The sequence below is a fragment of the Liolophura sinensis genome, chromosome 8 (genome assembly GCF_032854445.1).
Source record: "Liolophura sinensis isolate JHLJ2023 chromosome 8, CUHK_Ljap_v2, whole genome shotgun sequence".
Lineage (NCBI taxonomy): Eukaryota > Metazoa > Mollusca > Polyplacophora > Chitonida > Chitonidae > Liolophura > Liolophura sinensis.
In genome coordinates, this window is record NC_088302.1 from 50302623 (window position 1) to 50320499 (window position 17877).

The following is a 17877-nucleotide window of genomic DNA, read 5'->3' on the forward strand; positions in this document are numbered from 1 at the left end:
TTCTCATGTGTGGTTCCATGATCACGCATTTACTATACTCATAAACTGTACATTATCAACACTCCTTGTAAAAGTTAGTGTTGTTGAATTGAGATAATCATTCAGAAGGGTTAACTTTGAATTAAAGCTGTCCGATCACAAGAATTCACTCATGCTGAGCGTATATGTGATTTCTCTGCTATCCAAGGGCTGACTTCCCATCCATCTAGACCATTCGTCTTGGCCTCCTCATCACGAGATTCAACCGTGCGCATTTGGTCCTTGACCTCTCTGGTTCAGCCAATAGAAATGCACCTCATAGTTCAGCATCCTTGGGAGGTTGTCATTGGGCCAATAGGTCAGTATCAAGTTTTACCTAAAATCTTTCAGAATTTTAATATTTTATGTCTACTCCTTGTGATACAAACCACTGCGCCACCTGTTATTAGATGTGTCACCATAACCTGCTTCATGTGACGATGAGATCCACAGTATCAGTTAAAAGTACAAGCCCTCTCTCAGATGGCACTATGGATATTATTCATGTCTTAGTTCTGGGTGCATTGTTCTGGTTATTTGTTAACATGAGCTATTGTCCGGTTGAGTTGACTGCTTCACTGGCTAGATGAATGTCTCCTGCAGAATTAGCTACTGTCTTGCACGAGATGATTTGTCAGGTGTTTTCTACAACAGTATGGTTTTTGGCCGTATAGTTTGGAAAGTCTTCCAACAACCTGCAGATTGTCATGTATTTCCTCCAGGTTGTCCTTAGACTCAGCCCAGTTCCCATCCACCATAATGATGAATATCGACGTAAAAGCGAAATCTTTTTGAGTACTTTGTAGAAAAACAACACTGAAATGAATAAATGAAATAAATAAAGACATCTTCTGTCTGCCAGTAAGTTTGGCCATTGTTGTTTAAGAATATTTAGGTGTGACATAATACACTTATCAGATAACCTTTTGTCATTTACATGTTAATCATAGACATCATTGTGAGTTATCATCATTATCTATGTTTCAGACCGTGCCATGTCACAAGGCTCTATACCGTTGCTCACAGGCAAGGTGTCTAAAGAACTAGTGCAGCAGATAGACAGGCTACAAGGAAATGTCTATTCAAGAACTTTGCGTTTATTTTCAAAATTTTTCACAGTAAGCAGGCATTGATTAAAAATATTGTCTGATTATACTTTATAGCTTAAATGTTTACATGTATATGCTTGTTTGTATTTGCTGTTGTATTATGGTTGTGAAAAGTGCAATCTCCACCGTGTGACTAGAGGTTCATTGAAACATACATGTACTAAATTTGCTGTCTGAGGACGATACCTCACTGTTCTGGATCTCAAAGTTCATTCCTTTCCTCACTCTTTAAAACATTAACATGATAGAAGCAGGGTAAATACATATATGTTTTCCTGTCAAATATAAAATGTGTTGACCTGAAAGATTGAAAACAGGAGTGCAGGGAAAAATTTGACCTTAGTGATATTGGAGGGAAATCTTCTTGTTCACAGCATCCAGCAGGCACAAGTAACTTGTGGGAGTTAGTCAGTGTGGTGATGGGCCTGGATGACAGTCTTCTCTCTACCAACTACAGCAAAGGCATCATGCATGTCCGGCATCTCTCCAGGGTCATGGCTGTATGTATCAGACAAATGTCAAGGTCACACCACATCAAGTTAACTGAAAGACTTACTCGGGCATAATTTATCCTAGATCTTTTAGATTTTCTCCAACTGAGTGCTATTTGTTTTATGGGATGTTTTAAAAACAGTTTTTAAATTTATATTTCTGTGATCTGTAACATTTCTGAATGTTAGTTATAGTCCTCTCTGTTTCAGTCTGAAGCTCAGCAACTAGAAATGATCAAAATGGCAAAGTTCGGGGGAGGCATTGGAGCACCAACTAAAGAGGACAGCCTTAAATCAGCTGCTCAACTCCATATTAAACTAGGCAATATACAGCGTTACTGTGAACTCATGGTGGGGCTGGGACAGGTCAGTTACATTCAAGTTCCTCACTGGCCCACAGCCTTACTATGAACCTCTGGTGGGGCTGGGACAGGTCAGTTACATTCAAGCTCCTCACCTGCCTACAGCCTCACTGTGAATTCAAGTTGAGACCAGGACAGGTCATTTACATTCAGGGTTCTCACTGGCCCACAGTGTGACTGTGAACTCATGGTGGGGCTAGAACAGGTCAGTTACATTCAGGTTCTTCACTGGCCCACAGTGTTGCTGTGAACTCATGGTGGGGCTAGAACAGGTCATTTACATTCAGGGTTCTCACTGGCCCACAGTGTCACTGTGAACTCATGGTGGGGCTAGAACAGGTCATTTACATTCAGGGTTCTCACTGGCCCACAGTGTCACTGTGAACTCATGGTGGGGCTAGGACAGGTCATTTACATTCACAGTCTTCACTGGCCCACAGTGTTGCTGTGAACTCATTTTGGAGCTAGAACAGGTCAGTTACATTCAGGTTCTTCACTGGCCCACAGTGTCAGAGTGAACTCATGGTGGGACTAGGACAGGTCAGTTACATTCATTGTCCTCCCTGACCCCCTCCCACACCCTGAACTTGTGTGGCTAGTACAGGTCAGTTACATTCAGGTTCTTCACTGGCCCACAGTGTCAGAGTGAACTCATGGTGGGACTAGGACAGGTCAGTTACATTCATTGTCCTCCCTGACCCCCTCCCACACCCTGAACTTGTGTGGCTAGTACAGGTCAGTTACATCCAGGATCCTCACTGCCCCACAGCCATACTGTGAACTCCTGGTGGAGCTAGGGCAGTTCAGTTACATTCAGGTTTCTCTCTGGCCCACAGCCTGACTGTGAACTCAAGTTGGGACCAGGACAGGTCATTTACATTCCAGATCCTCACTGGCCCACAGTGTCACTGTGAACTCATGGTGGGTCTAGGACAGGTCAGTTACATTCCAGATCCTTACTGGCCAAGTGCTCCATACTGCGTCAGTTAAGATCTAGCGTATATCACCACTGTGTTCGGACTATTTCTACCAGGTGTGGAGGATTCAGGAAGATCATCAGATATCTGGACAGATGGAATTGTTACTCCACCTATAAGCTAGAAGGCCATTGTACAAAATAAAACTTCCTGAAAATGGCATAAAATATTAATTAAATAAATAGTGAAGTTATATATAGTTGTGTAATATAAACTGTAATACAGTTATAAAAACAGCTATATTATCGATTCCACCTTCTTGCCAGTCGCCTTAATTTCGGTTGTTTGTGGTTTTCTAATACATACATGTATTAATTGTAGCAGATAGCTACAATGTTGATTCAGATCACAAGGGAATTACTCACTCTGATATATACCTGTATATGTTATCATGTTATTACAGTGGGAGAAAGCCTTGGCAGTATCACCTGGGGTATCTATGGAGTACTGGACATCATTATCCAAAAGGTAGGGCTTCTTATCCTAATCGTGTCTGCATTTGTAGACAAGAACAGTGGGCATGGTTGACTTCTGTGAGCAGATGTAAAAGATATCCACTCACAGGGATAGTCCTGAAAATTGTGAATTATAATGGTGAAAATTCTGTGGATTGCTTCAGCGCATTTTTTGCTCGCCTGTACGAAGTAAGGCGATGTATTACGAGATGGGGGCAAAGTGTCAGCGTTGGTATCAGGTTAATCCTTTTTTTTTAGCTCCTGTATAATGGGCTCTCATGTATGGATTGAAGGTTAAGCCTTTTCTTTTAGCTCCTGTACATGTATAAGGGGCTCTAATTCATTGAGAGCTTTTTTGTTTAGCCACTCTGGTCTCTAGGTATGGTATGTAAATGCACATACTCAGATGGCAGGTTAAGCTTTTTTTTTAGCTCTTGTATATCAGGCTGTCATACATGGATTGAAGGTATGGTGGGTAAATGCACAATCTCGGATGCCAGGTTAAACTTTTTTTGAGCTCTTGTTTATTGGGCTATCACACATGGATTGAATGTTAGGTTTTTTTTGCTCCCTAGTTTAAGGTATGGTGTGTAAATACACATTTCCAGATGGTAGGTTAAGCTTTTTTTAGCTCCTATATAATGGCAATCATAGATGGAGAGAAAGTTATGTTTTTATTTGTGTTGTTTTTTTTTATATTTCTTTTCATCTGTGTACATCTGCAAAGGAGCTACTGATGGAAGGTTGAACTGTTTTATTGGTTTTAATTTTATAGGCTTTGTGAATGTTTTTTAATGGTTTTAATTGATAGACTAAACTTCAGTTGTAGGAAACATGCTTTGTACAAATTAAGTGTCCATGCAGGGCAACAGTTCTTATCTACAGGGTTTCTGTGGCATTATTGCTTATGAGATTTATGGACTTTGCCAGATTTAGCATTTTTGTAGTCAAGACAAGTTTGTAGGGCTACAATTTTTATGCACATGCCTATCTACATGTTGGAGAACAAGAAGAGTATTGGGTTCCCCTGGCATTTTTTTTTACCATTTTCCTGTTTTCTTGACACACATTCAGATTGACTTCATTTTATGCTTCTGTAAACACAGATTTCTACAAGCCTTGCTTGTAGGACTACAGTTTCTTATGCAATCACTTATCTAGATAAGTTTTTTGTCTCTCTAGCTCCATGCACTTTACCAGTTTTGTGGAATGTAAGAAATTACCTTGATGTACATGTATATTAGTCTATCTTGTAAACATGTACATAGTAGACACTGGCCGATGCATGTGCCTTCCTAAATTGTGAAGGAGTGTTTAAGCATGCAGACAGGGACTGTTGTCAGCTGGGTATTTGCTCAGCCAATAAGAGGTCTGCAGAGGCCACCCATAGTACACAGAAAACCAATCATGGGAAGCGATTTGCATGTGAAATACCACTCCAGCGAGTTGGTACTCGAACACCTCACCGTGAAGTTTTTTACTACAACAGCTCAACATTTGCTCAGCCATTCACAGCGTTGGAATTGTTCACAGATTGCAGCATGCAGTTCACAATTCGCATATCAAAGACCACTCCCTCAGTTTTGTGCACAAACTCTTTACCACCACAACACATGATGTCTTTACCACCACAACACTTTACAACTTTTATCTTTGTTCTGATTCTATTGTCTACTTGACTGCTATAGCCGGAAGCTGGTGGGATTCTCTTGGTTTGATCTGCTGTTATAAGGTATTCTGAGTAACCCATTAAGTGTTCTCACCTGCAGGTTGATAGGAAAATAAGACAGTTGGCCAGTTATTGAAATATGGTACAAACAGGATAAAGCAGAATCACAATATAGGCTGGGGGCACTATGGAATAAACATTTATTGTATTTGTATCACATCCACAAATTATGTTATTTGTCCTCTGTCTTCCTTCCATTGACAGATATGCCGACTTCTTAATTCGAGAAGACAATGATAGCGCACTGCCATTTTGTATGGCTACCAGGGACACTTCCAAATTAGTTCACTTTCTCATCTCTAAAGGGCAAATGAAGGATGCTTTGTTGGTAGCCCAGGTGTCTTGTGAAGATGACAGGGAAATATCGCAGACACCATCATCAAACTCTGGGAACTGTGTACATGTGAATGGAGTGGAAGAACCTTCTCAAGAGAAACTGCAGTATGGGTTAAATATTATACTACATGCTTTACAGGTGCCCATGGGCTACCTATATTAGTATATCTGTTGATAATCTAAAATGTAAAAGGCACATTTAGATGAGTTCGTATGGGAAATTCAGTGGCCTGATTCACAGTAAAATTCCTTGTCAAGACGGAGGTATGCTCATGCTGGCTACCTCTCTGGTCATATGTGGGAAGGTATGGCAACAACCTGCAGATGGTTGTGGATTTCCCTTGGGCTCTGCCTAGTTTCCTCCAACCATAATGCTGGCTGCCATCAATAAGTGAAATATTCCTGAGTTCAGCATAAACCTCCAATCAAATAAATGAATCAACTAAATATTTTACATACATACTTGTGTTTGTGTTTACCATAACATATCATGTTACAGACTTCTGTCCTGGGCTTGTGAGGAGCTAGCAGACTCCTACTTCAGGAAAGGGTGTCCCACCCTTTCAGCGTGTTGTCACCTGGCCATTAGTGATACTCAGGTGAGAGATTGGTTCATTCTCCCTATACATGTAGACCCACCGAAGAGGTTTTGTGAAAGTTCACCAAGAGTCGCATTTTAAGACCTTGTGTGGCTCTGACAAACTTCAGGTAGTAGAAATTACTTTTGTACATACTTTTATTTAGAACGTGAGTATTCCTGGCTGGCTTCAGGGCCAACCTGTTGGTAATACAAGGTAACTGCTATCTTGCCATGCATGCTGTGCCATGTAGTTCTAATTGTTTTCAGAAATTTGATGTGAATCAGTGGTGAAACGCGCAGTTCTTGATTACTAGCTCATGAACTGTGGGTTGAAACCCAGCCTTGGAAAGGAAATTTCTCGATTCCACAGTTCTTATTGTTTGTAGGGCTTTGAAGGTGGTTTTTAACACTATTCTGTCAATACTGTTGTTGAAGACCTATTGTATATCGGATCCACAGTTGTGGATGGCGGTGAATTACTCGGGATAACAAAGTGAACAAGACCTTCATATGCCGCTGTAAACACTGGAAGTGACTTTATTGTATTACGCATTGCATATATGCATGAACACAAGTTGCTTACATCATTACAAATAAATTGCAGACCACTTGTGTCCTATCAATATGGCATGCAGGTGTGTACATTCAATGTGGGAAAGCTGGTCAGATACATGACGAACACTGATGGTTTACTCCCATCTCATACCTGACTGCTATGACATAGGTTAAAAATTGTTCAATGCAGAACTACACAAGACAATCAACCAAATGAATAAATGTATTATTTTTCAATGCTGCCCTTGACAGAATGCCCTCCGGAAACTGATCCGTGGCAATGAACTGGAACTGGCAGCGTCTATTGGGAAGGTACTAGGAAAAGAAGACTTGTTAACTCACCTGGCTATTGAGTTCTTGGCACGCAGGTGTGAAGATTTGGGTAAATGGTAAGCAGTTTACTTTAGATTACCTGTGTCTAGTTACAGGCGTTTTTAGTATGTAATAGCGTTAACTACATACACACAGATTTTTGTTCTTCAGTTTTTGTGATGAGGGACAAAGAATTTGCCATCGTCTTTTGTGTTAAGTGTGGATTTTTGGGTAACTTGTTAAATGGTCAATCATTCTTTCCTTAGCTGGCCCAGCTTTAATGGCAGGTAACCTACATGTATGTTGTGTGTTACATGACTACCTGTTTGTGAGCTAGGCAGTGCTGTCTTACTATGGTGTGTGCACAATGTATCTGCAGGGTAATCCACGTATGGTTACCTGTACGCTGTTTGACTCTGTTATCTGAAAAACTTTCCAGAAGCTATTTGTCAAATTCCTATCCCTGTTTCGGCCTTTGTTGTTTGTAGTTCTATTTCAGTCTAATCCATTATGGTAAGGCTTTGTAGCTTCGTTTTTCGTAACGTCTCGTAAAGCTTTGTAACTCAGTTTTCACTTTGTAACTCAGTTTTTCAAAATTTTTGTCATGTATCTTTGTAACTCAGCTTAGAAAGCTATGTGACTCATAAAATAATAAATTTGTCATATAACATTGTGTCCCGGGCAGTCATTCACAAAAAATGTAAATGCCAAATAAAACACTAATATGCCAGAGATACATGTCGGATGAAAGACCACTTAAAACAGTTGGGGAAAATTGTTTGGATTTGAATTTCTTTGTTTGAAACTTTGCATTCTTACATAAGCATTTTGTGTCAGAATCAGGTTTTTGCCACTTTATACATGCAGAGTGATGCACATGTGTATTCATTTTGTTTAGAGAGTTGCCTTTATTTAGCTGTCTGTTAAATTAGCCATACTGGCTACCAAAATTGTCTTCAGTCAGGGACCTGCAAGAACTCAAGCTCTACACAGGACGATGTTTGAAGTTCATATTCTTTCTCCGGAAAATGAAGTTAGGACATGTTATAATTCATCAAGTTGAAGTCTATAAGCTCGGTTTTGACAACATGAACCAATTGCCTCGAGTGACGTCATAATTATTCAAAAACCAGTGGCATGCTGGGTATTGGGTGGGGTTCAACATGTTTTGAAGGAGGGTGACACCACCACTTACCTGAACTGCTGTTGACTTTACTGTAAACCCTATTTCTGACACTGCCATATTTGAAACCGTTCACACGCTTTGATATAAGATTAATAGGTAACAAGGTAGACACCTTAATAAGTCAATTTTACTTTATGTCTTGTAGTATATGATCTCACGGCAGTGTAGTTTTGTAGATGAATATGGGAAAATTAAAGCAATCTAGTTATTCACAGAGACAGTAGTTTAGGCTGTGTTATTGCATGGAGTATGTTCTAACCACTGGTTGGTGCAGCCATTGTGAAACTAATTACTCTCCACGCCCATTGTCCTGCATGAAACTTTTTGGAATAATTGTGACGTCACCCGAGGCAAAGAGCTCTTGGTGTCGAAACTAAGCTTATGGAATTTAACATTACGAATTAGAAAAAGTATTATAACTGCAAGTTATACTCCGTCGCAAAAGTTGTTGAAAAATAAATCAAACTGCGGACGAGCTTAATGGTGTGTCAAAGCCTTGAAGAGGAATTGGAATTACAGAAAACATGGAGAGAAAGGAAGAGGTCGTTTCCATCCTAGAAGGATTAATCTGTCGTACCAATAGTGTGTAACTGTCTGTCATGAACACAAATTGTGCATAAACCAGTACTTTGTCAGTGAGATGTCAGTTTTGTTAGTGGTCTGTTATCTACTCCAGCTCAGCATTAGTTCATGAACCTTAATTTGAGTTAAAGTTCAACGTCGATGTACAAAATATACATGTGTGTAATCAGATATGTTTTATTGGACATAATATATATGTTGTGACAATTGCAGCATGGGAAAGATATAAAATTTGTATATTTGCCAGTGATAGGTGTAATTTTTTCATCATCTAGTGATAATATCTCTTAGCATTTCTTAGATTTTAAAGCTTGATAAACTAGGGTGACAAGCTGATGCCTGCATGTGTATGTGTGTGTACAGGGAGCTGGCAGTGGATATGTTACAGATGATCTCAGATAATGACTTACAGCTGGCCCAACTTTGTGCCCGCTGTGCTGCCAGCATGGATGAAATCAACCTTCTGCACAACAAGGTACATCTTGTATTTCACCTAAATTTTAACATTTTTCACAGGACTCATTTTGCTTGACTCTGATTTATTACCACACCATTACCACACCATGTCAAAGACACTAATCTGTACTCTATTGCAAAGTCACATTTGTAAACTGAATGACGTCATACAGTCAAATCACTCGTTCACTGAACCTACTGTGGTTTCACATCTCATCACATGGAGGAGCACAGGGTTGCGGTTTCACATCTCATCACATGGAGGAGCACAGGGTTGCGGTTTCACATCTCATCACATGGAGGAGCACAGGGTTGTGTATATAGGGCTCTCATGTATTCATGATGTACAAGTCAGTTTTTTGTGGCAAAATAATGGTCACAAAATATTACTTTTGAGGCAGAAATTTACATTTTCCATCATACATGAGCTTGAAAACACCTTTATTAGATGAATAGAACTCGGGCAAAATGAGCAGCTTCTGGCCAAGGTTTTAGGTCTGACACAGTACTTACTGGTCAGATAATACCCTTTTTGTGACATGGAGCAAAGAAAATGTCATTTTTGACCATACATGTAATATTTTATTTATTTATTTATTTATTTATTTGATTCTTGTTTCACACTGTACTTAAGAATATTTCACTTATACAACGGCAGCCAGCATTATGGTGGGACAAAAGAGGCAAGAGAACGGCAGAAACCCAGGACCATCGGCAGGTTGCTGGAAGACGTTCCCATGTACGGCCGGAGAGGAAGCCAGTGTAATATGTTAGGTCTTTAATCCTTTCATTCAAACGTTAATAAGATACAAGCAAGGATGTGTATGTTCCAGGCTGGTTTCCCCAGTATGGATGAGTGTGCTATAAAGGCTGAGAAACTACTTGGCCAGGGTGACATATTTGGCTGCGTCAAGTTTTACATCATGTCCACAACTCCAGAGCAGGGACTGCAGATTGGCCTTCAAAAGGTCAAAGGTAGGATGTCCCTTAGTTATTCATAAATTGGGAAAACTGGTCATTGCGTTAGATGCGAGACTTTGAAATTTATGTGGGAAGTCACCTGTCGATGGACTGATGATTTCTGCCAGAATTACCCTGACCCGTGACCAATGAAGTAGCAGGTTCAAATCCAGCTTTGCCTGGTCCGGGTGCAGTTTTGAGTCAGGAAGTCACTTTCACAAAAGTTTCTTAATCAATTTTTCGTAACATTTCTCATAAATGAATAAATCTTGAATAAACACGTTGAAGATGTGCTGCATCGTCCATCATTATGAAAGTCTATCTCGAAAAAGTTTCCAGACTTCTGTTCACAAGTGCTTTATCTTTCTGAATTGGAACTTAGCACATGAATTTACCATGACAAGTTACACAGGTGAACAGCTGTCATCACCTGTATTTAATAGTGCTTAGAGTTACAAAGCAGTGGAATTGATAAATGTGTTATGTTTAAACCTTGATCACTTGTAGAATTAGTATTAAATCCAGTTGAACTCACTGTATGAAGTTAAGAATGTGAGAATGCGAGATTGCCTGCTCGAGCTGCAGGAAAGTTTTATGAGCTTGTCTGTACATCAGTTGATTAATTGGTCTCAGTGTTGACATCTTATCTTTTGTGTGTGCCATTCACTGATGAGGTGCCTAACTGCAAGATGATATGTTGCAGCTGTTTCAAATTTCTGCTTTTTGTGTATGATTTTGATTCTAAACTTCAAGTATTATGCAAACCAGCATATCACATGTGGTTTTTTACATGGAGACCAGTCACAGACATCAGGATTTCACCCTCTTTTAGTATAAAAGAGCACGTTGCTAACTCACCATCACTTACCTCTGATGACTTGTACCTTAGCACCAGAACTGGTGCAGACCTTTTGCATACCATCGGCTTACTACCCAGCAGTATTACACATCACACACCTGACTCACTTGCCATCACTTATCTCTGATGACTTGTGCCTTAGCACCAGAACTGGTGCAGACCTTTTGTATACCATCGGCTTACTACCCAGCTGTATCACACATCACACACCTGACTGACTCTCCATCACTTACCACTGATGACTTGTACCTTAGCACCAGAACTGGTGCAGACCTTTTGCATACCATCGGCTTACTACCCAGCTGTATTACACATCACACACCTGACTGACTTGCCATCACTTATCTCTGATGACTTGTACCTTAGCACCAGAACTGGTGCAGACCTTTTGTATACCATCGGCTTACTACCCAGCTGTATTACACATCACACACCTGACTGACTCTCCATCACTTATCTCTGATGACTTGTACCTTAGCATCAGAACTGGTGCAGACCTTTTGCATACCATTGGCTTACTACCCAGCAGTATTACACATCACACACCTGACTGACTTGCCATCACTTATCTCTGATGACTTGTACGGTAGCACCAGAACTGGTGCAGACCTTTTGCATACCATCGGCTTACTACCCAGCAGTATTACACATCACACACCTGACTGACTTGCCATCACTTATCTCTGATGACTTGTACATTAGCACCAGAACTGGTGCAGACCTTTTGTATACCATCGGCTTACTACCCAGCTGTATCACACATCACACACCTGACTGACTCTCCATCACTTACCACTGATGACTTGTACCTTAGCACCAGAACTGGTGCAGACCTTTTGCATACCATCGGCTTACTACCCAGCTGTATTACACATCACACACCTGACTGACTTGCCATCACTTATCTCTGATGACTTGTACCTTAGCACCAGAACTGGTGCAGACCTTTTGCATACCATCGGCTTACTACCCAGCAGTATTACACATCACACACCTGACTGACTTGCCATCACTTATCTCTGATGACTTGTACCTTAGCACCAGAACTGGTGCAGACCTTTTGTATACCATCGGCTTACTACCCAGCTGTATTACACATCACAAACCTGACTGACTTGCCATCACTTATCTCTGATGACTTGTACATTAGCACCAGAACTGGTGCAGACCTTTTTTATACCATCAGCTTACTACCCAGCAGTATTACACATCACACACCTGACTGACTTGCCATCACTTATCTCTGATGACTTGTACCTTAGCACCAGAACTGGTGCAGACCTTTTGCATACCATCGGCTTACTACCCAGCAGTATTACACATCACGCACCTGACTGACTTGCCATCACATACCTCTGATGACTTGTACCTTAGCACCAGAACTGGTGCAGACCTTTTGTATACCATCAGCTTACTACCCAGCTGTATCACACATCACGCACCTGACTGACTTGCCATCACTTATCTCTGATGACTTGTACATTAGCACCAGAACTGGTGCAGACCTTTTGTATACCATCGGCTTACTACCCGGCTGTATCACACATCACGCACCTGACTGACTTACCATCACTTATCTCTGATGACTTGTGCCTTAGCACCAGTACTGGTGCAGACCTTTTGTATACCATCGGCTTACTACCCAGCTGTATCACACATCACACACCTGACTGACTTGCCATCGTTTATCTCTGATGACTTGTACCTTAGCACCAGAACTGGTGCAGACCTTTTGTATACCATCAGCTTACTACCCAGCTGTATCACACATCACACACCTGACTGACTCTCCATCACTTACCACTGATGACTTGTACCCTTGCACCAGAACTGGTACAGACCTTTTGCATACCATCGGCTTACTACCCAGCTATATTACACATCACACACCTGACTGACTTGCCATCACTTATCTCTGATGACTTGTGCCATAGCACCAGAACTGGTGCAGACCTTTTGTATACCATCGGCTTACTACCCAGCTGTATTACACATCACACACCTGACTGACTCGCCATCACTTACCACTGATGACTTGTACCTTAGCACCAGAACTGGTACAGACCTTTTGCATACCATCGGCTTACTACTCAGCTGTATTACACATCACACACCTGAGTGACTCGCCATCACTTATCTCTGATGACTTGTGCCTTAGCACCAGAACTGGTACAGACCTTTTGTATACCATTGGCTTACTACCCAGCAGTATCACACATCACACACCTGACTGACTTGCCATCAGTTATCTCTGATGACTTGTACCTTAGCACCAGAACTGGTGCAGACCTTTTGTATACCATCGGCTTACTACCCAGCTGTATCACACATCACACACCTGACTGACTTGCCATCACTTATCTCTGATGACTTGTACCTTAGCACCAGAACTGGTGCAGACCTTTTGTATACCATCGGCTTACTACGCAGCTGTATCACACATCACACACCTGAGTGACTTGCCATCAGTTATCTCTGATGACTTGTACCTTAGCACCAGAACTGGTGCAGACCTTTTGTATACCATCGGCTTACTACCCAGCTGTATCACACATCACACACCTGACTGACTTGCCATCACTTACTTCTGATGACTTGTACTTTAGCACTAGAACTGGTGCAGACCTTTTGCATACCATCGGCTTACTACCCAGCTGTATTACACATCACACACCTGACTGACTCACCATCACTTATCTCTGATGACTTGTACCTTAGCACCAGAACTGGTGCAGACCTTTTGTATACCATTGGCTTACTACCCAGCAGTATCACACATCACGCACTTGACTGACTTGCCATCACTTATCTCTGATGACTTGTACTTTAGCACCAGAACTGGTGCAGACCTTTTGCATACCATCGGCTTACTACCCAGCTGTATTACACATCACACACCTGACTGACTCACCATCACTTATCTCTGATGACTTGTACCTTAGCACCAGAATTGGTGCAGACTTTTTGTATGCCAGTGACTTACTACCCAGCAGTATTACACATCACGCCCCTGATTTAAATCTTGGTTTCTTGCCGTGTTTTACAGAAGTGATGTTACGGGATGGTTGGAAGGTGGATGATGTTGTACCATTACTCCACATGATGGCAGCTGTCAAGACAGAGAAGTTAGTGCACCACACATTTGATAGGTACATTAAGCTAGATACATACCTGTACGTGTACATGCTCTCTCTTGGCTTTCAGAGGAAGCGAAACAAGAGAGGCACCTTGACAACTGGAATTTACATGTTGTTCCATACCTAAATGTACCTTTGAAAGTGGCAGTGACCTCATTCTGGTCATGCTGTGATATGTACATGTACCTTAATGATTGTGGTTGTGTCATTCTTTTTTCCTTCTTTAACTGAGTAATTATGCAGCATGGAGTGTATGATTTGTGTTGTGATCAGACCAAAGGTGAATTGTATTTCAGATTTATGTTGTCCTTTGTGAAACAGGTGGCGCTCTGAATTGCTGTGCCTGTGTGCCTACACAGGGGCTCTGCTAGCCATTAAAAGGCAGTATGATGGCATTGTGGCTGCCCTGTTCCAGCATGCGCAGTAAGTAACAGCTCACATTTCCATTTTATGTCATTTTATGCGAAAACTGTAGTAAATCAGAAAATCTTGTTTTCTTAATGGTAAACACATCAATTAAATATTGTGTGATTCTGATAGACTTTTCTTATTGCTTGAGCTGTGGTTGCCTGAGGGTAAGAGACCCTATGTTACAAAAATCCAAAACTACAGATTTAAAAATTCAGTTACCCTAAGCTTCAAGAATAGCCAGCCAGCAAATATTCTGTTCCGTGCTGAAGTTATGTTAAAGGAACATACTGCCGATTGTGCTGTTTGTTTAGACATCATCTGCATAAAGTTGAGAATGCCAGATGTCTACTGACTGGTATCTGACTTTAAGTGGACAAGCAATTGTTATCAGGGGTGAATGTTCAGTTTTATCTGGGGTGAATGTTCAGTTTTATCAGGGGTGAATGTTCAGTTTTATCAGGGGTGAATGTTCAGTTTTATCCGGGATGAATGTTCAGTTTTATCTGGGGTGAATGTTCAGTTTTATCAGGGGTGAATGTTCAGTTTTATCTGGGGTGAATGTTCAGTTTTATCAGGGGTGAATGTTCAGTTTTATCCAGGGTAAATGTTCAGTTTTATTCGGGGTAAATGTTCAGTTTTATCCGGGGTGAATGTTCAGTTTTATCCGGGGTGAATGTTCAGTTTTATCCGGGGTGAATGTTCAGTTTTATCCGGGGTGAATGTTCAGTTTTATCAGGGGTGAATGTTCAGTTTTATCCGGGATGAATGTTCAGTTTTATCTGGGGTGAATGTTCAGTTTTATCAGGGGTGAATGTTCAGTTTTATCAGGGGTGAATGTTCAGTTTTATCCAGGGTAAATGTTCAGTTTTATCCAGGGTAAATGTTCAGTTTTATCCAGGGTAAATGTTCAGTTTTACCCGGGGTGAATGTTCAGTTTTATCCAGGGTAAATGTTCAGTTTTATCAGGGGTGAATGTTCAGTTTTATCAGGGGTGAATGTTCAGTTTTATCAGGGGTGAATGTTCAGTTTTATCCAGGGTAAATGTTCAGTTTTACCCGGGGTGAATGTTCAGTTTTATCCCTTTGACATGTTCGACCATCAACTCGCTCAGATCGCCGATTTATGAAGTCTGATTTTGTTTAGTCAGTTACCTTCTCTTGTTGTCTAGATGATGGGAGACGTTCAGCCAACTTGAATTGTCAGACATGGCATTGCGTTGTAATTATGTGATCTACCATGTAACTTCAGTTCTGCCTTACAAATAGTGGGTAATTACAGATACTTAATAAAACATTGTTGATAGAAAGGAAGATCGTATTTTGTTTACTAGACTTATAATTTGCTTTCAATCTGTTGTATTGTTTACATGTGCTATGCACAAGTGAACATTGCATCGTGGGAATCTTTGTGCCACCTCATTTGCATGTAATCTTGTCGGGCAGACAGTTAAAACCAGTTATCGATTTCCCTTTATAGTTCTCTTCATTTACATGGTTGGGAAATTATAGGCCCAGAAGGTTTAGTCTGGAGTCAAATGTAACTCATTTTTGTATTTGGCTGAACCAACAAAAATTCTGAATTCTTTTTATATGTTAGTTATATGTCTTACAGATAATATGATGAAAAGGTTGTAATGTGTGTCTGTGTATGCATACAGGAAGATGGTGAGGAAGGGTAAGGCTGATGTGCCACTGAGTGAGGAGCTGTTGGAGAAGGAATGCCAGGCCTGGATGTCCCACAACACACAGGCTTACACGAGGTCATATATAATTATTACAATTATTGCATTCTCTCAGCGCTGGTTGGTTTACTGCCCCAGGATCACAGAGTGATCTTCGACTTAAGTCAAAATTTCACCCTAAAAATTGTTATTTCTGAGGTAAAACAGTCAAAATGTTGCTTGACAACGTAATTTCTGGGTAAGTTATTGTTCTAAAAATTTCATCTAAGATAACGGAAATGAAGATACCAAATTTAATGATAAAGGTTTTGGTTTATATCTAAGATGGCTTTGTGTGAGCTGTAAGGATATAGTCTATAGATTTGTAGTTAAAGTCGTGAATCTTGAAGTTCCTCAGGAACTCGCTATGGTGTGCTGGTTTTCCTGGTGCCAGGCTTCTCTGCTCAGTAAACGTAACAATTGTCAAGTAAATTGTTTGTATTTGTGATGGTTAAGTAAGGTGAACAATACATACAGCATATTTAGTTGTGCAATGCATCGTTTGTTGCCCATAACTCCATCATTTCCATGGTTTCTTCAACAAGGAATTTGAATGAGAAGTGTTTCGGCTTATGACATCCAATGAGGTTGGTGAAAGGCGTGACCTTGTGTGTGTGTGTGTGTGTGTTATTATATCAGGTCTGGCCCATCAGGAGAGGCAGCATCAGTAGACTCTGATATTTATCTGGCACTTATGGAGAAGGTTGGAGAGGAAAATTCTCCACTGGGGGCGGGGCCAGACTGTGTGGCCAGTTCTCACCTGCCGTCCCACTCTGATGTCCATATGTCCTACCTGACAGGCAAAAGGATCCAGGTAAACAGTTAATTGATCAGATTTTATTGTTACCGTCTAATCTATCTGCCCCTTACACACTAATATGGTGATTGTTTAGGGAGCAGAGCATATAGTCAGGTGGTAAAGTCTACATTTACATGAACATGCGATTGCATTTCCGTTGCTTTATGTGATTACTTGACGCATTTGTAACGCTGTGTTTCCAAGGAAATTCATCATTATGAATGTGTATTACCAAACACATTCATTATAGTGCTTCCAGGGCCCATGCGTTGACAAGTGCAGTTCTGTTACACCATCAGTCCACTCTAGCTGTAAATCCTTGTCCAACAGATTCCATTCATTCTGACTTTAAGAATCCCACAGAATCTGTGGAAACATTCCAGCCTATTTATGCCATTCTCATTTTCGGAAGTATTATGGGAAAAGTAATAGCACACACCATCACATATCCTTGGAAACACAACATATGATGGATGTTTTCCAGCTCCTAGGACACGAGGTGCATGTTAAATCCTTTCTATGGAAACAGAGTCTGTGGATTCTCTCGCTGTTAGTAGGGCCTTAGTGACAAAAAAAATGTCATTGGTGCTTGTGTGCAAGCAGTTTAACATTCGTTCAGGACAACTTGTCTTCTTCCACCAATGTTGTGTGTGTATATGTGTTGGTGCGTCATACATGTAAGAGTTTGTGAGTAACTCGCCAGAGGTGGGCAGTTTACCCAGGGCACTGTGATCATGATACCTGCACCTATTGCCATCCAGGGCTCAAACAGTAGAAGTGCTGGCATCATGATACCTGCACCTGTTGCTACCCAGGGCTCAAACAATTGAGGTGCTGGCATCA

General features: G+C 40.9%; 1 protein-coding gene across 2 annotated transcripts in view; it reads left to right on the forward strand.

Annotated features, from left to right (window-relative positions):
- Positions 1-17877, forward strand: part of LOC135472413 (WD repeat-containing protein 17-like) — a 37162-nt gene that overhangs the window by 15790 nt on the left and 3495 nt on the right. The window contains exons 13-27 of one of the 2 annotated variants that reach the window (XM_064751908.1): positions 188-337; positions 1006-1136; positions 1502-1627; positions 1829-1984; positions 3361-3425; positions 5346-5582; positions 5977-6076; positions 6865-7001; positions 7191-7211; positions 9056-9167; positions 9982-10123; positions 14014-14116; positions 14426-14527; positions 16173-16274; positions 16875-17049. In XM_064751908.1, coding sequence (XP_064607978.1) covers positions 188-337; positions 1006-1136; positions 1502-1627; positions 1829-1984; positions 3361-3425; positions 5346-5582; positions 5977-6076; positions 6865-7001; positions 7191-7211; positions 9056-9167; positions 9982-10123; positions 14014-14116; positions 14426-14527; positions 16173-16274; positions 16875-17049 — 1859 coding nt within the window. The remainder of the gene's footprint in view (positions 1-187; positions 338-1005; positions 1137-1501; positions 1628-1828; positions 1985-3360; positions 3426-5345; positions 5583-5976; positions 6077-6864; positions 7002-7190; positions 7212-9055; positions 9168-9981; positions 10124-14013; positions 14117-14425; positions 14528-16172; positions 16275-16874; positions 17050-17877) is intronic. The other variant, XM_064751909.1, reaches the window with a different exon arrangement.